Source organism: Phyllostomus hastatus, unplaced genomic scaffold, assembly GCF_019186645.2.
Source record: "Phyllostomus hastatus isolate PE091 unplaced genomic scaffold, TTU_PhHast_1.1 phas_scaffold_501, whole genome shotgun sequence".
Classification (NCBI taxonomy): Eukaryota; Metazoa; Chordata; class Mammalia; order Chiroptera; family Phyllostomidae; genus Phyllostomus; species Phyllostomus hastatus.
The window spans coordinates 63,445,936-63,469,019 of record NW_025334033.1 but is presented as its reverse complement, the minus strand read 5'-3'; the positions used below and the strand labels follow the sequence as shown (position 1 = coordinate 63,469,019).

The window sequence follows — 23,084 nt, the reverse complement described above, 5'->3', positions numbered from 1 at the left end:
TATACTTAAATTATAGCCTCAATAAGGATGTAGTGAAGCCATCTGATTTTTAGCATATTGGAGGGAGAATTACTTTATATACCGTAGTCAAGAAGGTGGTCTTCGTACCTACTTACAGAGGTGAAACCTGTGTAAGCCGTATGTGTACATGCCCCTGTGAGTGATGAGCCGATAGGGAAATCTAGAAAGGGAGAAAGAGCAGACCTGTAGCAATAGTGACTGAAGTTATGTTTCCCATATTGGAAATTTGTTTTGTTGCATTGCTTGCTTGATGATGAGTCTGCTTCGATAACAGATCTGTCATTAGCATTTTACCGGGCTTGCTTTATTACCTTTCTCTACCTGTCACCTATCCACCTGTCATGGATAGTGCATGTTAATACTGAAATTTTAAACAGGGCTTTTGAGAGGTGTAGACAATTTTGTTACTTTACATTTAAGTTTGTAGCACCGCGGTTCTCTAAATTGAGAGACATTCCTCCCGAACTTAAAAAATGATATCACTGTATGCTGTTTGAGGGGAAAATCGGATTCTGTAGCGGCTTCCTTATACAGGAAACGTGAAATCAGACCGTTCTTTTTTTAGATATAGCCATAAAGGCCGTGAGTCATTGTTAGTGCTGCTTACTCTCGACAGCGCTGTTCTCGTTACCACGAACAGACTCTCACAGCAGTGCTCGTGTGCTGCGCGATTCAGGTGCCCGCTTTCAGGGGCGCGGGCTCTCTGTGCGGCTCTCTGGCATCGGAGCCGCCTTGGCACCCCTGTGGCCGTGGGCTGTGCTGGGATTGTGCACATAGGTTTTTGGATCAGGACGAGTATAAAATCTCTCACTTCATAATCCCATACTTTTTCTTTTCTAAACTCAATGTGAAACTGCTTTCTTGTTTAGCATAGTTCAGAAAATACTAGTTTATACTGTTGGTCTCATTTACATGGGACAAAAAGAATTAAAACATGGTAATAATTTAAATGTTTAAAAACAACTTTAGGTGTATGTATTATCTCCAATGTGATTATTAGCTTTCAAAAAAATTGATCTAAATAAAAGACACAGTCTCCCAGTCAAGATGGAAGGTTGCCTCCTCACACAACTACAGCAAAAAATTACAACTAGACTACAAAACAAATATCACCCAGATCTGTCTGAAAATCGGGCTGTGTGGAAGCCTGACAACCAAGGATTTAAAGCAGCCGCATTCATCCAGACCAGCAGGGGGCGTGGAGACAGGGAGAGGCGTGGAGATGCGGAGAGGCGGCGCAACGGGCAGTCCCATGTTCGTGTGTGGCGGATAAAAATAGGGAGGGATCCTTCGGGAGCGGGGGATACCAGCCCCAAACCAGACCACCCAGCCCAGGCTTCCAACACCACGGCCATAAGTCCCCATAACTTCAGGCTGTAAAAAGCAGTGGGGGTTGGGGCGGCAGAAGAAACTGCGGGATTCTCCGGAGGTTCCTCCTAAAGGGCCCACAAAGTTCTCAGGACTTACACAGACTCACCCGCTCTGGGATTCAGCACTAGGGCAACAGCTGGAGGGGCACAAGTGGCAGACGGGGAGAAAATCAGGTGACTGGGAACAGGGCGAGTGCTGGGAGACAGCTTCCTCCCGGGCAAATCTTCAGAGGCCAGACTGCAGCATTATCCTCTCTTCAAGCCCTCCCCCGACACAGAGCCACAAAACAGTGGAACATGTTGCCCTGCCCTGACAATTAGCTGAGGCTCCTCCCTATACAATTTACAGGTGCCTTTTCTATAGTAGGCCATGCTACTAAGACAGGGAGTCAAAGCAACTCTACCTGATGCACAGAAACAAACAGGGAGGCTGCCAAATTGAGGAGACAAAGAAACATGGCCCAAATGAAAGGACAGAACAAAACTCCAGAAACTGACTAAACGAAATGGAGATAAGCAACCTATCAGATGCAGAGCTCAAAACACTGGTTATCAGGATGCTCAAAGAATTCATTGGGTACTGCAACAGCATAAAAAAGACCCAGGCACAAATGAAGATTGCATTAAGTGAAATAAAGAAAAATCTAAAAGAAATAAAGAGAAGCAATAGAACTTCATTCTTAATGAAGCTAAGAATCAAATCAATGATTTGGAACATAAGGAAGATAAAAGCATTCAATCTGAAAAAGCATTTTCAGCAAGAAGAGAAAAGAATTAAAAAAAAACAAGGCTTGAATAAGGAGCCTCTGGGACATCTCTAGACATTATCTGAATCATAGGGGTGCCAGAAGAAGAGGAAGAATGAGAAATTGAAGACTTATTTGAAAAGATAATGAAAAAACTTACCTAATTTGGTGAAGGAAATAGACATACAAATCTAGGAAGCACAGAGAGTCCCAAACAAGGCGGACCTAAAGAGGACCACACTAAGACACATCATAATTAAAATATCAAAGGTTAAAGATAAAGACAGAATCTTAAAAGCAGCAAGAGGAAAGCAGATAGTTAGCTACAAAAGAGTTCCCATCAGACTATCAGCTAATTTCTGAAAAGAAACTTTATAGGCAAGAAGGGGCTGGAAAGAAGTATTCAAAGTTGTGAAAGGAAAGGACCTACAACCTAGATTACTCTATCCAGCAAAGCTCTCATTTAGACTGGGAGGACAGATAAAGTGCTTCCCAGATAAGGTCAGTTTAAAGGAGTTCATCATCACCAAGCCCTTACTATATGAAATGTTAAAGGAAACTATATGAAAAAAAGAAGATCAAAACTATGAACATTAAAATGGCAACAAATTCACAACTATCAACAACCAAATCTAAAAAACAAACTAAGTAAACAGCTAGAACAGGAACAGAATCACAGAAATGGAGATCACTTGGAGGGTTATCAGCTGGGAGGGGAAAGGGGGAGAAGGGGAGGAAAGGTACAGGGAATAAGAAACATAAGTGGTAGGTACAGAATAGACAGGGGAGGTTAAGAGCAGTATAGGAAATGGAGAAGCCAAAGAACTTACATGTACGACCCATGGACATGAACTAAGGGGGGATTACCAGGTGGAGGGGGCCAAAGGGGGAAAATTGGGATAACTGTAGTAGCATAATCAAGAAAACATATTTAAAGAAAAGAAAAAGAAATATAAAACATGAAGAAAAAGGAACAAAGAAATATGCAGCTCCATGATTTAGCACAAAGCACACCCCGTGTGCAGTCACCGTCGAGTGAAGGGGCATCAGCAGCACCCCCAGAGCTCCCCCCTGCCCCCTTTCAGTCACTTCAGGGCGTCGGTGTCCCAGTTGTGACAGTCGTCACCGTCTTGCTTTCCTTCCCTTTCCCGCCCAAGTATATATTCCTACATGTTATGGTTTACTTTTTTGTTTTTGGGGGTTTTTTTGTCTTCAAACCCTTATATAAATGAAATGACGTGTTCAGTATATGTTCTTCTGTGTGTGGGCAGCTTCAGTGTGTTCTCACGTGTGCGCAGAGTGTCTTTATCTGTTGTGTTCCCAGTGGGTGACACTCGGCAGTGTTTCCGTGCAGCGCACGGTGGCCTGTTCTTACATAGTCAGTGTGTCCTGCCGTCCCTCTGTGTTGCTGTCGGACACGCGCTTTTCCCAGTTTTCGGCTGTTACGGGTAACGATGCTCGTCCGCATTCTTGTTTCTCGGTGTACATAGGTAAGTTTTTCCGTTGTGCTCTGTCCTGGAATGGCATGTTTGGGTCACACGGTATAAAGAGCTTTAGCTTTAGTAGAAATTAGCAAACTGTTTTTCACAGTGACCATATCAATGTACACTTTCATCGTCAAGAGTCTGATAGGTCGTATTGCTCTACGTTCTTGGCAACACTTGCTACTGTCGGGCTTTTTAATTTTAATCGTTGTGGTGAGCACGCAGTAGTATCTTATTTGAGTTTTCATCTACATTTTTGTCACGACCAGTGAGACGAGCCCTGGGTCATGTTTATTGGCCTTTTGGTTAGACGGACTCTTCGAAGTGTCTGCTGAAGTCTTAAGCTAATTTGTGCATAGGCAGGCTTGTGTTTCTCTCACTGATTTGGGGGGGCTCCTCCTAACTTCTGGGTGTGAGCCCTTGGTCGGTCGGTTGTCTTTGGTGCACACTCCTCCTCCCCCTCTGTGGGTCACCGCTTTACCCTCCCAACTATTCTTTTGACAGTTGTACAATTTCAATTGTAGTGTAGTTCAGTCTATTAGCATTTTTTTTGATAAGTGCTATGTTCCCTTTAAGAGTGCTTCTCTGCCCTAAGACCATGAAGATTTTCTTATAAATTTACATAACATACAAGTTTTATTGGTTTGCCTTTAACATTTAATTTAGAGCTAAAATCCACATGGAATTAATTTCTTGTGACTATATTTAGTTGGGATGAAGGGTTTTTTTTTCTGTATCAATATTCAGTTCTCTTGTCACCTTTTAGTGAAAAGACCATTTTTTCCCTACTCTTGTGCAGTGCCACATGGATTATAAATCAACTACCCGTAAATGGTGTCTCTTTCTGGGACCTCTCTTCTGTCCCACTGATCTTGTAACTGTGCCAATATTCTGTTACTATAAAGTAGAGTGAATCTTTCAGTCTTATTTTTATTAGAGATTACTTTTTGATTATTTTTGGTCCTTAATGTTTAATGTGGATATTTTTATTTATTTTGCAGTTTATTTCTAGCCTCATTGTATTGGTGTTAGAGAGCATACTCTGTGTGGTATCAGTGCTTTAAAACTTATCGAGACGTGCTCTGTGTTTCTCGGCACGTGGTCAGTTTTTATGAATGTTCTGGTCTTCATGAAAAGAGTACACTTCCAAAAAAAAGATACTCTTTTTACGTATAAGATGTCTTTTGTATAAGCAGAAAAATGAAAGGCAACTCTGATCACAAAATATAGAACCATCCGCAACATTTGGGAGTGTGTGCTTGGGGGCAAAGAAAAACATCGGCTACTTCCCAGACTGTCTTGAGAGCAGGCTTCACGGCCGACCCCTGGCAGAACCCTCCGCACGGTTAGAGCCCAGTACACATGCGCTTATTTAGATGCCAACCGCACGTGGGTTAGTACTGGATGTCACTCAAGACAATTTTTTTTTTCCTTCGCCTTGAATGCACCAACTATTGGCTAATAACTTCAGGAAAAGGATGTCATAAAACTTCAGAAACATTTGCTTTCAGGATCTGCCAGAGCATCTTTCGGAGATCGAAAGGTGGAACTTTCCGGCTCGGCCCACCCTGGACCCAGCTATGACGTGTACAACCCGTTCTACATGAGTCAGCGCATTTCACCAGATATGAGGCGGCGCGTTCCTCCCTGTTTAGAAGCCACAAGACTATATGGATCAGGTTTGAAACTTTTTTTTTGGTTTTTCTCCTCTTTGTGTTTCTTTTTTCCTTTCTTTCTCAGAGTTCAGCTTGTTATTGAACACGTACAAAAGAGGGTCAGTCAAACAGACCAAAGCCCGTCAGGCTCCTATCAGATTCTTCCTCCTTCGTTCCCACCTCTTCTCAGCTGGGGCAGCGGCAGCGGCTCCTTGCGTTTCTCTTGTAGCAAATGGACAAGTCAAGTTAAATCTGAGACCCTGGAAGGCTTGAGTCTTATTATGAAAAACAATTTACGAGTAAGAGAAAAACAGGCTTCAGAAGTGATGTGGTAAAAATCAGGACTTCCCTGTGGTGTTACATCTAATATAAAAATGAAAAGATTGGCAAGATTGATAAGTGCTAGTGAGTTCTAAATCCATTTTGTTTGTCCTTATTTGAAAGAAGTTTTGTTTACAGATTATTTTGGATATATTTTATATATCATTTATCCATTCACTGATTCTACAACAGAGACTAGCAGCTTTTTCCTTTTCTGCCCTGTTCTGTGAAATTGATAAATTTAGAAACTGATGATATGATTAGAAATACAAAGAAAATAGAAAATGCCTAAATGATTTTTAGAACTTAGTTTCATATTTGAAACTGCATCAGTTATAGTATTGTACATATCCGATTCACAAAAACCTCATTGTTCTTCAGTTCTTTTATGTATGTATGTATGTATTTACATATGTATACATATATGTACATTGCTGTCTCAACCCTGAATTCAGGATGAGGTGCTAAAAATAAAGCAGACGTATTTATTTAAATACTTATTTATTTCAGTACTGTACTAGAATACACAATAAGAGTGCAGAATTCCATCCTTCAAGGATCTTACAGTTTAGGAGCGATCACACAGGATACAGAATCACATAGGAGTCGGTAGTGACTTTTTAAAAATAAGTGCTCATTATATAGTTGAGTTGCATTTAGCACAGAGGACTTCCTAGATTCTTCTTCTGGGATGAAGAATTGAGGAATATGAGCAAAAAGAATGCATTTTGCCCACTCAGTATTTGGTGTGGGTGTAAAAACGTGTCATTAGATTTTTGTTGGTTTTTGTTTCAAAGTTAAAATAGTTGAAAAATAATGAACTTGGTTAGATTTTATCTCTTAAGTAGATTTCCATATACTATTTGTAATGTATTCCTAAAAAGACTTAGTCCCTTGTAATTAAGTAGAGTCCAGTGTTTCTTTCTCTTTACTGCAAAAATAGGTAATTGACTTGTGTCCCTTTGCAGTTTGTGATTTGAGGGCCAGCAAGCTTCCTGGTCCGTCTGGACTAAGCAAGTCTATGTTTGATCTTACAAGCTCATCGCAGAAGTTCGCCCAGGTAAATTATTTGTAATACTTTCATTATATCTGATCATTTATTTTCAAGCTAAAACCTCAGGAACCTAGGAATTAAATCAGGAACAACACGTTTTACATCTTTTGTAGAGGTATCTACTTTAATATCTCCTCAGATAAACACGTGGCATTTCCCGTGGGCATAACTTTAGGGAACTTTCAACTGATTGCAAAAAGGCAGTAGCTTTTATTTTGGTCTTTTACGGGCCTTACAGCTCTCAGCTGGTGTGCACTCAGACACTTGGAAGCTAAAGTGCCAGGTAGCTAAAGTTGCTTATTGATTTAACTGTCTTTAATGAACATATAACTATGTAGTTAATAAAAATTGGTATTTCCATTAAGATGTAGAACTTTAATTATTCATTCATATTAACACTGTCCTATTTTTCAAATAAAGTTGAGAATTTTTCTTTTTTCGATACAAGTGAACTGTGATTGTTACTAGAAAGTTAGAAAGTAGACCTAAGCAAAAGTAAGAAGAAAACTCTCCTGTATTCCTACAACGGAGAGTAGAAGCACTGTGCGAATATTGCGTGTGTATGCTTGTGGACTTTTTTCGTGTGGATATATAGACATATACTTTATTAATATGGAAGTGTATCCTAAATAACCCTTAATAATCCCAGTTAACTTTTTGCAGACCTGATTTATAGCACCAGTTCTTTAACATGCACTGGAGTTGTGTGGAGGGCTGGTTAAAGTACAGGACGCCAGACCTCACTCCCTGAGCTTTTTTGACTCTGTAGCTCGCACCTCGCCTGAGTTTGCATTTCTAATAGTTAGTTTCCCAGGCGGTGTGGATGCTCCTGGTCCAGAGGGACTGTGCTTTAGTAACTGCCTCTTTGCAGGTTGTTAGGTAACAGGGGCACTTCCATATACGTTCCGATTTTTATTAGTACTTTTAAATATGCAACATAAGCCATAACGTCTTCACCCTTATTGTAAAACCGAACCAAACAGCAAAGGCTTTTCCACATATTATCTAGTATGATCTTTAAGATTTTTCTGATAACATACACCAAAGTCTTTCTCCCTCTTTTTTATCTAAAAATGGGAAACTAAAAAAAAACTTATTATTTATTGCTTTGTTGTTCCACTTATTGATGCATTCATTGGTTGTTTCTTGTATGTGCCCTGCGTGGGGATCGAACCCACAACTTTGGCGTATCGGGATGACACTCTAACCAACTGAGCCACCCGCCCAGGGTGAAAAGTAGGAAGTTTTTATCAGTAAATGTCAAAATGGTTAGCATGCAGTTTGGTAGAAGGGTAGGAAGTATTTCAGAATCCTCGAAGTTCGAGACACAGTTTCTGACTGAAGAAGAATTCTATTTGTAGAGGCACGACTCGCTGTCCAGTGTGCCCAGCAGCTCCTCGTCGAGGAAGAATTCTCAGGGGAGTAACAGAAGCCTGGGTAAGGAATAAAGTGTCCTACAGCTATATTCTTGAGGGAATTATTTCTACCCAGGAGTAATTTGGAAGTACGTATGATAAAGTGAAAGAAGCCCTAGATGATCACGTCTGCGCTGGCCGTGTTATCTGCATGCGAACATGCGCATCAGATGATCCATTTTTTAGTGTTCAGGCATGAATGCGTCTTTTAAAAGAGTGAAGGTGTTAAATATCTTTTCTTGGTTTGTTTTAAAGTATATTAGCGAAGGAACTTCCTGGAGCATTCGGTGTGAAGGCCATATCCATGTTGTTGGGGAAGTTTTTCTTAGTTTAAGCTTAATTTTTTGAGTTTTGTTATAATTGGGTTAACTTGTTATATCTTCCCCCTAGCACATCAGTAAAACAGCGCGGTGGGAGTGGGGGGGAATGTGTTTTATTAAAGTGTCAACTTTACAGAATAATCGTAGCATTTTTCAGTTGTGCCCTCGAAGTCAGATTCTATCAAAGCTCAATTGGGTTAGCAGGCGCGCATAGCATTTCACACACCTTTGTCCCCTCCGATCAGATACGATCACGCTCTCAGGAGATGAGGGGGACCTGGGGAGGCTGAGTGTGAGAGTGTCCTACAATTCCTCAGCCGAGCAGATCTGGATCACGGTGCTACAGGTGCGTCGGCATAGCAAACACCGGTTTTTCTCGCCAGGTTCGGTATTTAGACACGATGTAAGCATATACTGCTGCTGTCTTCTGGGGAATGGGCCCTCTCTTTCTCTGGAATTTAGGGTTCTGTAGTATTTTGCAGAAAACCGTACTTAGTAAAGAAGTTCAAGACAATAAATTAGTAGGTGCAATGAAAGTGTTTGATTTTTTTTAACCTCAAGAAGGAAATTAATGTGATGTCTAGAACAGTAAATGTCCAGTATTTGAATGCAGATGAAACAGGAGGTCTCAGTAGGCTAAAGTTTACTTTTACAGTTTGTATCTGAAGCCGTTAACTCAAGAAACACATAAAGTATTTGTATGGCGGTGTCCTTTGTAAAACTGAAACTGTATTTAAATTTTCCTTAGTGCAAAGATTTAAGCTGGCCCTCTAGCTGTGGCGATGCTCCTACGATTTCTGTGAAGGGAACGCTGACGTTGCCCAGGCCGGTGCGCTTCAGATCTTCAGCCAAGGAAGCCTCCAATGTAAGTGGCTCTTGGTGTTTGAATTTCTCTTTTTGTTTTTCTCGTATTTGTCACTTTAACCCATGCAAAGAATTGGAATAAGAAACTGTTCTATTTGGGGGAAACTATAGATTATGTACCTCTTGCTTTTTAGTAACAATTTTGAGCCTTAGAAGTATTTGCTATTTCTCTGCCCAATATTAAAGTGCATTTAAAAAGAAAATTTTAATCACTAAAATATATAGAAGGTAAATGATATATAAGAAAACTCTTTACTTTTCTCTTACAAAAAGAAAACAAGTGTCTATATTTTTATCCTCTTTCCCCCCATCCCATATGGCTTTGAGAAATAATTGCATGATTGCAATTAATTTATGATCCTGATTTGGTGTTATAGGCTCCAGATTTCACATTAACTTAAATCTATCTTTATTTCTGTCTCCTGATATGGGGTGAAAGGTTAGTGTTTTTCCATGCAAATCAAAGTTATTTTCTATAAAAACATACATTTAAAACTAAGGTAATTCAAATGTGGAGTTACATATTGTTTTCTCTTTATTGTTTATCTTCCTATCTTTCTTTCTTCTTTTATTAAAACCAGAAAAGGCAGCGAGTGGTGGGGAGAAAATGGAAGCAATTGTACTTGAACACCAGTAAAAAAAAAAAAGAGAAAATTTTAAAAAACAGAAAAAATGTTATAAGTACTGTAGAAAATAAAACTTTCTGAAAATGATTTTAATGATAATACACACCAAAACCTTAAACTATTAATATTTATACTTTTTAAATATAGTTATTCTACTTAGAATCTGTTCCATGCAAATAATTATATATATACAACACATATTATGTACGTATATAAAATACGTATTCAGGGCAGACAAAAGTTTACAGTTTTTGGTAGGAAAAATGTAGGTCTCCGTGCAGGTTGTGAATAGTGCGGTAGCTTTATTTACGCAGGAGGCTGTCACCGCGGCACAGCATGCTCAGGTGCAACCCCGTCCGGCAGGGGCGGCAAACTCATTTTCACCGGGGGCCACATCAGCCTCGAGGTTGCCTGCAAAGGGCTCAATATAACTGCAACTTCTTAACAGTTAAGGAGTAGTTACATTTGTGCAGTCCTAAAACTATATTCAGCCCTTCGAATGTGTAGGGTGTTGGTATTGACCTGAATTCCTGATTCAGTAATTAGCAGGATGATGTGTGGAAATAAGAAAGCAGTATCCAGGATAAATTCTGGAAAAACAAGTTACGGCAATTCTCATTTTCGTTGACATAACAAATTTTTTATTGTTGTGAAAACTCAGGTCTACCTTTCCCAGATTATAAAATGTCATTTTTATTTATTTTGTTTTGGCATATCACTCTTTTTTCAGTCCTTTTATTTATATATGTTTCTTTTCTTTTTTTTAGCCTATTGAATTTCTGGAAACTTTTGTATTTGCTATTAAACTCCAAAGTCTCCAAACTGTAAGGCTTGTGTTCAAGATTCAGACCCAGACTCCCAGGAAGAAGACTGTCGGAGAGTGCGCGCTGTCACTCAGAACCCTCGGCACGCAGGAAACGGATTACTCTCTGGAAATAACACCACCTTCGAAAATCTCTGTAAGTGACAGTAGTATGGAAATAACCCTGGGCTATGAATAATTTTAAATTATTAATTTATTTTATTTTATTTATTTATTTTTGGGAAGGGAGGGGGGGGAGAGAGAGAGAGAAACATCAATGTGCGGTTGCTGGGGGCTGTGGCCTGCAACCCAGGTATGTGCCCTGGCTGGGAATTGAACCTGCGATGCTTTGGTTCGCAGCCCGCGCTCAATCCACTGAACTATGCCAGCCAGGGCTAAATTATTAATTTTTTATAAAGTATTTTTTAGTAGCAGATAACTTAGGAAAAGCAGGAAAGAATCATGAACCATAAACTCCATCAGAGATTGCCTTCAAATAGATTAAGAAAGTTGTTTTTAATCATGAGTCAACTATATATCTGCCCATAAATTGGGTATAAAGGAAGTTCTGACAGCTGGAATGTTTATTTTTTTTATCCTCCCCTATGGACAGCTTAGTGATTTTAGAGAGAAGGGGAGACGGGGAGAGAGAGGGGAAGAAGCATCGGTGTGAGAGAAAAACACTGACTGGTTGCCCCTCACATGTGCCCGACTGGGGACTGAACCTCACTCTAGGTATCGTCCTGACCAGGAATGGAACCCACGACCTTTCCGTTTATGGGACAATGCTCCCCGAGCTGAGATACACCGGCCAGGGCACAGCTGGTATTTTTTGTAAAGACCTTGATTAGCTACAGTGTTGGTTTATTTTTGAGACCTGATATTTGCTTCTCTCAGCTAGCCACCTGAACATTTAAATTGTTTAGAAGTCCCTAATAACTTAATTATATAGTGTCTATGTCAGGATAACATTTATAGACATCAGCCATAAGCTTTTATAAGGTTGAAGTTTATGTGATTTTAAATTTATATAGGGTTTATATTTTAGCTACTTTTCAAAAATATTTAAGATGACTTGAAGGGATTTTTAACCCTGGGTACACATTAGTATCACCAAGGGAGCTTTGAAAAAATGCCCACCCCTAAACCAGTTAAATCAGAATGGTTGGGGGGTGTAGGACCAGAGGGACCTGTAAGTTTCAAAAGCCCTGCAGGTGGTTCTGATGTGCAGCCTGGCCTGAGAATCACTGAATTTGGGGGAAATTAAGTATTACAAAAATTAAAAACCAAGGATTACTATACCTGATCAAGAATAGTTGAAATTGCTTGATTTCTTTATTCCTTGTCTATTATTTTCTGTCTCCATCCCCCAGTGGGTTTTTTGTAGCATCTATTTCCACTTAGAATTATTTACATTACTGGTTTTAAGCAAAATAAGACTCAAGCTTACATCTTTCTTCATGTTTTGCTGGGGTCTTAATGAGGGCCTCTCATGTTCTTGCATTGAGTATTTGTATGTAGACAGAGAGGGAAGAATAAATGATGAATGAAAACATGCTAGATCAGGGTGTTTTCTCTTCAAATAGAGCAAATTTGTTTTGTAGCTGATAGGGGTTTGTCGCTTGCATCTTTGAAACGAGCTTAGTAGATAGTAATCCTCAACAATATTTTATAGAAGGCACAAATATTCAAATGGATAATTCAGGTATTAAAACTGAAATCTGAGAGACTGGTAGAATATATCAGACTCAGCAGAGGTATTTTCTGGGAAATTGAGACATTATAATCTTATCTGCTTGGAGAATCTGAATGAGTGATTATGGTTCAGTTTCTATCAAATTGTATATCAGAGGTTTTATATCAGCAAGGGTTTTATTTTATATATGGCTGTTGAATTAGTTCATGTGAAAAGATGTATTATGAATTCATTCTTAATCTGATTGAACGCAAAAGCAGTACATTCAGTTATGTATTAGAATTTAGCATAGCATTACCCTTCGCCAAAATAGGGAAGTTTATCATTATTTTAGACTTAGCATAGGACAGTTTAACCTCAACAGTTGAGTTTGTGCTTTTAAGTGATTCACTTTGCACTCTCTCTTGATTTCTTATGGCACAACCAATTTTAAAACTCAGTATCCCGTTTTGGGTAAATGCCCAAGATTCAGTCAGTGGCCCATACCTAGAAAGGTTCTTTCTTAGGGAGCTGGGAGCCAGTTACTGGGGCTGCCGGGCGATCATCACATTTGAGCCTCTCGTAACGCGTCATCTGGCTCTGCCGTAGCTTTGTCGGAACCAGCACTAGCAAAGGCTTCTGTGTCTGTCTCTGCTGAGCCCTGTGAGACCTCTTAATGTTCTGTTCCTGCTCCGTCCTCTTCCTTACACTTTTCAGCACGGGAAAGGTCATGTGTTCGTGTCTGGACAGCTTTATGTCTCTCTCCTTTCTTGTTCACTCCAAGGGCCCTAGCCGGCGGGCAGGCGCGTGTCCTCTTTCAGACAAGTCACCGGCTTCATTCCGCTCCTAGTCGGCAGGACTGAGGAGAAGCACGTTTTTGCTCTGCCCCCTCTCTACGCCTCCTTCATTCCATCGCTTGCCTCACTCGGGCTTTCTTTGACCTTTTCCTCGTGTTTACTGCTCGGAACGCGCACTAGCTCCCTTCTCGCCGGCTCCCTATGTGGGCTCGCTCCCATTCAGCGTGGTAACTCGGCTCCCAGCCCACAGGCCTGTGCACCGTAGTGACCTGTCGTCTCCTGAGTTTGGTGGCACCTACTCTGATCCCCACAGTTAGAAAAAATAAGAATGATCCTCACTTACTATGTTTTCAAATCGTATTTCCTATGTTCTCAAATAAATAATTCAAAGGAGTACATTTAAGTGTTTTGACAGTGTGCTTGCTCTTTGGTGCTTATTGCACTGACGTTTGCTCTACTAAACCACTTACCAGTTTCATTTGTTTCCAGTTTGCCTTGTCTTTTGGTCTCCCTGATTTTGAAGGATCAGTGTGTAGCTGTCACTTGTAGTTTCAGAGTTCATGAAAGTCATCACCTCGTTTGTACAAAATCCACGCCTTTTATCTTCTAAACCTAATAATGTATAACTTTGTGTGCCGATGAAAAGCAGCGACCTCACAATCTCTAATCTTAGCTCTTCGTTTTTGAATTTTTGAAATATCTCAAAACTTGATTCTTCATTACCAAAGGACACTTTTTTGACGTGCAGGTTTGCCATGCGGAACTTGAACTGGGGACTTGTTTTCAAGCGGTAAACAGCAGGATTCAGTTACAGATTCTGGAGGCACAGTACCTTCCGAGTTCCCCAACGCCTCTGACTTTGAGTAAGTATTTCAGTGGTTCAAAGTGGAATCTAAAGAAAATACTAGTAAGAGATAGTTTTTTCCTCCACTTCCTGCAATGGAGATGAAAATTTTAGTGATTTTTATTATTCAACTCAAGCAGTTATATTTTAACTTAAAATCACTTTATTGGACTTCAGATTTTAGCCACTGTGTCTGCCTGAACCCGCCAGTCTCTTGGTTCTTCCCGGTGGTGACCTCTCTGCATCTGAGGCTGTGCCTTGTTCGGCTCATTAGTAGCTGCAGACTGAGTGTCCTGAGGACCGTCACATACGTCTTACCAGCCTTCATGGTCTATCCTGCATCTTTCGTCTGATACTCCGCTAACGAGACACTTAATTTCAAAAAAACAAAAATACCGAACACAACCCCTGGAACACTTTTTCCTCCCTGCCCTGTGGGCACAGCCAGGGGTTGTGATACTTGTGCTGTGCAGGCCGGGTTCACATGGCCACCCCAGAGCTGGAGGTCCAGGTCCGTTCGGCCTGGAGGGCGAAGGGTGGGGCAAGAGCACTCCTCCCTCCTACTAGAAGGGAAAGTATCTGGATGTCCATGGTAACTAATGAGCCTGAAAATTAATACAACTCAGTGTTCAATTCACAAGGCTAGAAAAACAGCGATCACAGAGGAAAGACGTAAGGAATTAAAGCCAGAGTTGAGGTTGATAAATATTGAGGCAACAACAAAAGATGATCAATAAAACCAAAAGTTTTTCTTTGAAAAGATCATGAAAATAGACGAACCTATAGTAAGCTACATCAAGCAAAAAGTAGAGAATATGAACAGGGATGAGGCTATAATTCCAAATTCAGAAGAGATTTCATAATAAATAAGACAATCCTATTTATAACTACCAGTGCATTTGAAAGTTATTTAAAATAAATGGCTTTTTAATATATATCCTTGAGATCTGCTCTATTTTATTTTATTTTGTTGTTCAAGTACAGTCATCTCCATCTTCACCCCACCGTGGCTGCCCGCTCCACGCATCCCTGTCTCCTACCCTGAAGCCCACCCCTTTTGGCTTTGTCTCTGTGCCCTTTATACGTGTTCCCTGATGGCCCTTCCCCTGTTTTCCCCATTATCGCTCCCCACCCCACACCTGTCGTTACTGTCAGCTTGTTCTTTATTTCAGTGTCTCTGGTTGTATTTCGGAACCTAATCAACCAAACAAGCAAGCAAGCAAAAAAATAAGTGATTTTTTAAGGACAATTGTTCAAGTTCACTAGAGAAGAAAATCTGAATAAAACTAAGTGAAATAAGCCAGGCGGTGAAAGACAAATACCATATGATCTCACCTAAAACTGGAACCTAATCAACAAAACAAGCAAGCAAAATATGACCAGAGACACTGAAATTAAGAAGAAACTGACAGTAACCAGAGGGGAGGTGGGAGGAGATAATGGGGGTAAAGGGGGAGGGGTCTCCAGGAACATCTATAAAGGACACATGGAGGAAACCGAAGGTGGGCAGGATCACGGGTGGGAGATGGGGATGGCGGGGGGTAGGGGGAGAGTGGGGGGGGCGGGGTGGAAATTGAGACAACTGTATTTGAATAACAATGAAAAAAGAAAGATTGATGAAAAATAATAAAAGCAAGAAAATCTCAGTAAAACAAAATCTGTATAAAGATAGTTAACTTTTAATAAAAGCACGAGGCCGAGATGATTTTACTGGCAGATTCTACCCAAACCTAAGGAATATAAAATTCCTATTTTATATAAGCTGTTCCAAAGCATGAAAAAAAGATGGAAAAAGTTATTTTATGGGGTTAGCATATTCTTTATGTCAAAGCAGAAAGGACAGTATGTGCAAAAATAGCTATAGACTGCCATCACTTATGGAGACAGATGGAAAAACCATAAAAAATAAGCAAAAGAATGTCTAACTTGGTATTAAAATAGGAAATTACCAGGACTACGAAGTGTTAATTCTAGGAAACAGAGACAGCAGTAGAAACCTACAGGTGTAATTTATTGTATTAACAGGCGTCTTCCTTTAATCAAAACCGCTAATCGGGATTACCAGGGACCTCTGTTTTGTCAATCGAATGGCCAGTCTCAGCCCCTCCGTCTTTGCCAGGTCTCTGCCAGTCTCTGCGGCTCCCTCCTCTCTTGCTCCCCGGCATCCTCAGCTCTGTCCTAACACTGACTGACCAGTGTTAGGCTTGGGAGTTTGCTTGGGTGAAAAGCCGTAGAAACCCGAATTTCGCCCAGTGCACTTCCCGTCTTCCGAGCGCTGACTCCTTTCCAGTTTCTGCTTTCGGTCAGTCTTTAGTGTCTGAAGTCATTGTTCCTTATTATTTCCCCCAGGGTTTGTAACTGTTATCCATGGGAAGGTTAGTTTGTACAAGCTGGCCTACCATTGCTGGAAGCTCTACATCTCAAATTTATTTAAGTAATGGATTTTCGCTAGGGAGCGTATGTTGAACTTCCGGAGCCTCGAACACAGAGTTTTACCTCTGTGACACTGTGAAGTCTACTCCTCCAGCCGTCCAGAAAAGGTGGCCCCTCTCTTTTGTGTAACCTTTTGCGGTGCACCCTCCCCGGCAGCTGATCGTTACTTGTGCCTGCAGTTGCAGTCTCTAAGGCCTGCAGTTCCGGTCTGTAATGCCACTCCCACTGGAGGGAGATTAAATTCGTCTGGGGTTGCAGTAGCTCATTATGGAGTGTGATAAAAATTAGAGTTTACTAAAGGTGTTTTCAGTAGCTCATCAGATCTTGAAAAAGGGGCTTCTTTATATTTTTACATCAAACATACATATCTTTATATGGTGTTTTAGATGACATTTTATGTATCAGAATTTCTTATTTTTTAGGTTTTTTTGTGAAGGTGGCGATGTTCAGCTCGGGCGAGCTGATTTATAAGAAGAAGACACGCTTACTGAAGGCCTCCAATGGAAGAGTCAAGTGGGGAGAGACCATGATTTTTCCACTCGTGCAGAATGAAAAAGAAATCATTTTTCTCATCAAGCTTTATAGCCGGAGCTCTGTGAGAAGACGGCATTTTGTGGGGCAGGTTAGTAGGGGGTAGTTTTTACCTTGGATTCTTTCCTCGCACTTTTCTGTGCATTTGAACAGCTGGCGAGCAAAAGGGATACAGGGTAAAACTGGAGTTGGGTGTTGTACAAGTCTTCGGCATCGTAACAAAAAATTCAGTGTTGCTGCAAAAATTGAATCATCAAAATAAGTTTCTTTTTTCAAATACACTTTACATTTTTATTGTGGGGAAAATACATCTTTTTTGGTGCTTTTTAACTTTTAAAACAAAGAGAACAGTCAGTTTTTCAGCACTGTTCTCCTTGTGAAGGAGGGACCACTGAGTATTTGAATTACATTTCTTAAGGCTTCTGATATCCAACTTTATTCTTTTTATGTTCAGTTTAATGTTTAACTCTGTCTGCTGTTAACTGAACTATGTGAGATTTGACTCATAGAAGGCATCATTTTTATAGTAGTTTTGATGTTATTTAGATCGTCAGTACAGGTGTCTGGATGAATCTGTTTTAAAGTTCTCACTGCTTTGTGTGAGGCAACACAGCGCTTGCCCCCTTGCAGACTCTCGGGGACTTGTTTCCTCTGCGTGGACCAGCGGGAGCTGTCTGCTGTGTTTTACCGTAATTACAGTGGTTTGACGCACATTTAAATTCCAAAATCTGTATTATTGACAACATGTGATTAGCACCACACTCTGTAGGGCAGGTTAGAGCACCCCCCCCCCATGGCTATTCTGTAACTACCTAGTTCTTAATCCCCTCACCTCCTCACCCACTCCCCCACACCCTCATCCCATCTCGCAACCATCAAAGTGGCCTCTGTATCCATGATTCTGTCTCTGCTCTTGTTTGCTTAGTTTGCTTTTTGGATTCCATTGTTGATAGGTTTGTATTTTTTTGCCACAAAATCCTCAAACTGTATGTGAATTTTCAAAGATTAATAACTCTTTGACTTCATATATTTTACCTACAACACTTGTAAAAAAAAGTACAGGTTTGTTCTTCATTTTTTCTTACTCAAAAAGGTTAAACTTAACAATTTATATAGCGTACTCTTCTAAGCTATAGGGCCCATGAAGTGAATTCTGTGAAAGTTTTCCTGTATCAAGCCTCAACTATCATTTTTGAATGGAATAGATTTACTCGACAGATGACTTTCAGCATAACTTTTTTGGTGATTCTACTTCCTTGGTTAAGATACAATTAAGAGCAGTACTTCTGGAAAGGTGCTTGCTGGCCGTCTGTCCCCTGTGGCTCCTCGGGTGGCTCCGGGAGCCACCGTGGTGGAGCAGCCGAGTGTGGAGTCGAGACCGCCCGGTCCTACGCCAGCCAGGCTCTCTCACGTCACCTGGTTTCATGTCGGGGTTTGTAAGAGTTTATGGGAAGGAAAAGTTCCTCAGACCAGGAAATTAAGGGGAAAAGTTTAAAAACCAGGGAGCGACCTGCTTTAATGTCTCTAAAATAATTAGAAACTGAGTCTCAGAGAAGTTAATTTCAAGGCAATAGCATCTGTCAGTGTTAGAGCTGAGGTGGGAATTCGGGGTTTTTGATTCCTTGTCCATATTACCCGCTTGACATGTAACCATCGTGCTGTCTTACCTTTGCCTAATGCTTTGCAGTTTCCCCAAGTTCATTCACATCTCTTATCTGCAGTTACATAGGGGATGCATACCATGAAATTATTTACTATGGGTGGAAAATGACTACTCACTAGATTTCAATTAAAATGACCATTTTATATAGTGTACAAGGTGCATAAAATTGCACATTTCTCAACAATCCAATTTCAATCAAGATTAGTCTGAGCCAGTCTTCACAAAAGTTTTTGAGTGATAGGGATCAATTTTCAGTTAGGCTGCTAGATTTATTGAATAAGAAAGGATACTAATTGTTTTGAAATGATTATGTAATATCTCATATTGAATATTTTTAAAGATTTTTTTAATTCACTTTTAGAGAGAGAAGGGGGGGAGAGAGAGAGAGAGACAGAGAAACAGAAACATCAATGTGCGGTTGCTGGGGGTTATGGCCTGCAACCCAAGCATGTACCCTGGCTGGGAATCAAACCTGTGACACTTTGGTTCGCAGCCCGCACTCAATCCACTGAGCTACGCCAGCCAGGGCTCACATTGAATTTTTAAATTGAATTGAATCATATGAAGTAGTCCTCAAACTAAATAGGTTAAATGTTTTCTTTTTTAATGTATTTTTAAAAATTATATTTTATTGATTATGCTATTACAGTTGTCCCAATTTTTCTATCTTTGTCCCCTCCAGCCAGCACCCCCCACTTCCTCAGGCAATGCCCCCACCATTGTTCATGGCCATGGGTCATGTGTATAAGTTCTTTGGCTGCTCCACTTCCTACACTGCACTTTATATCCCCATGGCTATTCTGTAACTGCCTATTTGTACTTCTTAATCCCCTCCCCTCTTCACCCCCTCCCGCATATCGCCATCCCATCTCAAAACCTTCAAAATGTTCTCCGTATCCATGATTCTGTCTCTGTTCTTTTTGTTTGCTTACTTTGCTTTTTGTATTCAATTGCTGATAGATTTGTATTTTTTACCATTTTATTGTTCATAGTTTTGATCTTCTTTTTCTTAAATAAGCCTCTTTAACATTTCAGATAATAATGGTTTGGTGATGATGAACTCCTTTAGTTTTTTCTTGTCTGGGAAGCTCCTTATCTGCTCTTCGATTCTAAATAATATCTTTGCTGGGTAGGGTAATCTTGCCTGTAGGTTCCTGTTTTTCATGACTTTGAATATTTCTTGCCAATCCCTTCTAGCCTGAAAAGTTTATTTTGAGAAATCATCTGATAGTCTTATGGGAACTCCCCTGTAGTTAACTAACTGCTTTTCTCTTGCTGCTTTTAAGATTTTCTCTTTATCTTTAATATTAAGCACTTTACTTATGATGTGTCTTGGAGTGGGCCTCTTCACATCCATCTTGTTTGGGACTCTCTGTGCTTCCTGGACTTGCATGTCTATTTCCTTTACCAAATTAGGGGAGTTTTCTTTCAGTAATTTTTTCAAATAGATTCCCACTTTCTTGCACTTTCTCTTCTTCTGGGACCCCTGTGATGCAAATGTTGGAATACTTGAAGTTGTCTGAGAGGCTGCTGATACTCTCCGCATTTTGGGGGTTCTTTTTCCTGCTTGTTGTTCTGATTGGTTGTTTTTGCTTCCTTATGTTCAAATTATTGATTGGATTCTCGGTTTCATCCACTCTACTGTTGTTTCCCTGTAAATTGTTCTTTATTTCAACTAGTGTATCCTTTGTTTCTAACTGGATCTTTTTTATGCTGTTGAGGTCCTCACTAAGTCCCTTGAGCAAACTTACAACCAGTGTTTTGAACTCTGCAAGTGATAGATTGCTTCTCTCCATTTTGTCTGGTTCTTTTTCTGGAGTTTTGATCTGTTCTTTCATTTGGGCCATGTTTCTTTCTTTCATCATTTTAGCAGCCTCCCTGTGTTTGTTTCTATGTATTACATAGAGCCGCTTTGAGTCCCTGTCTTGGTAGCATGGCCTAATGTAGTAGGTGTCCTGTAGGGTCCAGTGGCACAACCTCCCCTATCACCCAAGCTGGTACTCAAGTGTGTCTTTTGTGTGGGCTGAGTATACACTCCTCTTGGTTGATGTTGGCAGGTCAATGGGAGGGATTTACCCAGGCCAGTCAGCTGTAAGAACTGATTGTGACCACTCGCCACCACCCTCTGCCCTCCATGGAGAATCAGCTGTGCAGGGTCAGGGTGGTGGTGCTCCAACTTGGTCTGTAACTGTCCACTGAGTGCACTGGCCCTGAGGTTTCCTGGGTGGTGCAGGCCAAAGTCATCCCCCACCTGTGTTTTGCCCAGGGCCACCCTGCATGAGCTATAAAGCCTTCTGAGATGACTACTCCTTGTTCTGGGCTTAGAAATTCCCAGGCAAAGCCAAGCTGTGAATCTCAGCCTGCTTCTGCTACTGCCAGGCCTGGGGCTCACTGAGGCCAGCTGTTGCTTGTTTGAGAGGGTAGAGAAAGTTGTAAGTGTGAGCTAAGACCAGCCATTCATATGAAAAAGCAGCTTGGGTGGGCCTTATAAATTGGGGGGCTAGTCTCTGGGGATCTCCAAGGTGGTTCAAACAGTGTTAGCCAGGTTGATAAAGTCACAGATAGGGCACCAGCCTCCTGGCTCTGTGGGGGAGTGTTTAGAAAAGGGACAATGGCCTCTGCTCGCCTTGACGCCAGACCCTTCAGTTCCTCCCTGTGTACCACTGGTGCCTTTCTTTCAGGTTGCCTCCCTAGTGCTGGAGCTCAGAGGGAATGAGTCTGAGTAGGTGATTCCATGTGTGGGTTCTTTAAGAACTGCTTGAGGCTCCAGAAGTTTCTTCCATTGACTCAATCCCCACAGGTTTATGCAGCTAGAAGCTGTGGGGACTTATCTTCCTGGCACTGGAACCCTGTTGGGGGGGCGGGGGGCTTGGTGATGGGTCTAGGACTCCTCGCTGCCGAGATATCCCTCCCACAATTTTATCCACCACACATGGGCGAGAGACCAGCCTGTTCTGTGTCTGTGCCCCTACTACTAGTCTGGATGGGTGTGGTTTCTTTAATTCCATAGTTGTCAGACTTCCATTCAACTGGATTTCTGATGGTGCTGAGTGACGGCGGTTCTATATTTTAGTTGTAACTTTGATGTGGTTGTGCGAGGAGGCGAGCCGTGTCTGTCTGTGCCGCCATGTTCAAAGGCTTAACTTTTTCAAACTTAACTTTTAAGTTTCATATAGAGAAATCAAACAAACTTCAGGAAAAATGGAAAGATGTTTAACTGAATATATGTAAACCAAACTTCCAGTTGTCTTTTATCAATAAGATTAATGAACTGAACTCACCATTACCGTGTCAAGTGAAATGGTTGTGCTGTTCCTTTACAGATCTGTGTAAGCGAAGACAGTAATAACATCGAAGCAGCAAACCAGTGGAGAGAGACAGTTACAAATCCTGAAAAGGTTGTTACCCAGTGGCACAGATTAAATCCATCTTGAAGACTGCACATATTATTTGGGGAAGAAATTGACCTTCTTTTAGAAGACTTCAATTTGCTACCAATGAGAAGAGACAAACCATTATATTTCTCAAGTTATTTATGAGGGTCATAATTATAGTATATAATGGACCTGTTAGAAAATTGAACTTGATAAAAAATAGTATGAATTGTATCAAATATCCAAAGTAAAGGAAGTGTTTAAAAATTCTTCCAAAATAGACCATAAAATAAAATGTTTGTATTATTAGGGCAACTAAATAAATTTAAAAAAACAATGAAAGTATCAACCATGGATAGTTACTACTATATTGTATTTATCGATTTTTTAAAAAGTTTTACTGAGATATTCTTAATCTAGTGTGTCAAGTCTCTGTTAGTACTATTACACACTTAGCAGACTGACCACTGTCGCAGTGCTGCTCATTACTGATTGTATCTCAGCTTCGCTGTTTACTTCTTGCTGCACATTTTGTCTCAGGATGCAGAAATTTTACTTTCTTTTTGCTAATGAGTAGACCAAGTGCTCTGTGTTCATGGTCTCCCATTTTTTCTCTCTTACCTTGTCTCACACATGCCAAGAAATAGCTGGTGATGTTTTAGGCCAGGGGTACACTTTGGATTAGCTTAAGTATGCCCTCTTCATTCCAGTTCCTCTGTTCTGTGTATCTTATTAAGATTTTTCCCAAAAAATACTTAATCCCCCTTATCCTAGATATTTCCTCTTGAAACTATAAGATGCACAAACTTTTCAAGCACTTTGCTCCTACTGCCTAGAGTTTATGCTACACCGGTGGTGTTGATGGGTATTCTCTGTGCATTTTGTGCTATTGATTTTTAGGGAGTAAGAGAAAGGGGGCGGGAAGGGAGAGAGAGGAAGGGAAAAGGAAAGAGAAAGAGAAAGGAGGAAAGAAATTTAGATTTGTTGTTCTACTGATTTATGCCTTTATTTGTTAATTCTTGTATGTGCTATGACTGGGGATTGAACCCACAACCTTGACATATCAGGATGATACTCTAACCATAACTA

At 40.7% G+C, this 23,084-nt stretch overlaps 1 protein-coding gene across 4 annotated transcripts in view; it reads left to right on the top strand.

Moving 5' to 3' along the window:
- The window catches only part of TC2N (tandem C2 domains, nuclear), a 38,805-nt gene extending 16,473 nt beyond the window's left edge, over nt 1-22,332 (top strand). For all 4 annotated transcript variants that reach the window (XM_045822790.1, XM_045822792.1, XM_045822791.1 and 1 more), the window contains 9 exons: nt 5,133-5,300; nt 6,566-6,657; nt 8,013-8,088; nt 8,632-8,732; nt 9,135-9,251; nt 10,644-10,835; nt 13,899-14,013; nt 16,850-17,049; nt 21,945-22,332. In XM_045822790.1, the coding sequence (XP_045678746.1) occupies nt 5,133-5,300; nt 6,566-6,657; nt 8,013-8,088; nt 8,632-8,732; nt 9,135-9,251; nt 10,644-10,835; nt 13,899-14,013; nt 16,850-17,049; nt 21,945-22,055 (1,172 nt within the window). In that variant the 3' untranslated portion in view covers nt 22,056-22,332. The remainder of the gene's footprint in view (nt 1-5,132; nt 5,301-6,565; nt 6,658-8,012; nt 8,089-8,631; nt 8,733-9,134; nt 9,252-10,643; nt 10,836-13,898; nt 14,014-16,849; nt 17,050-21,944) is intronic.
- The last annotated feature ends 752 nt before the right edge of the window (nt 22,333-23,084 follow it).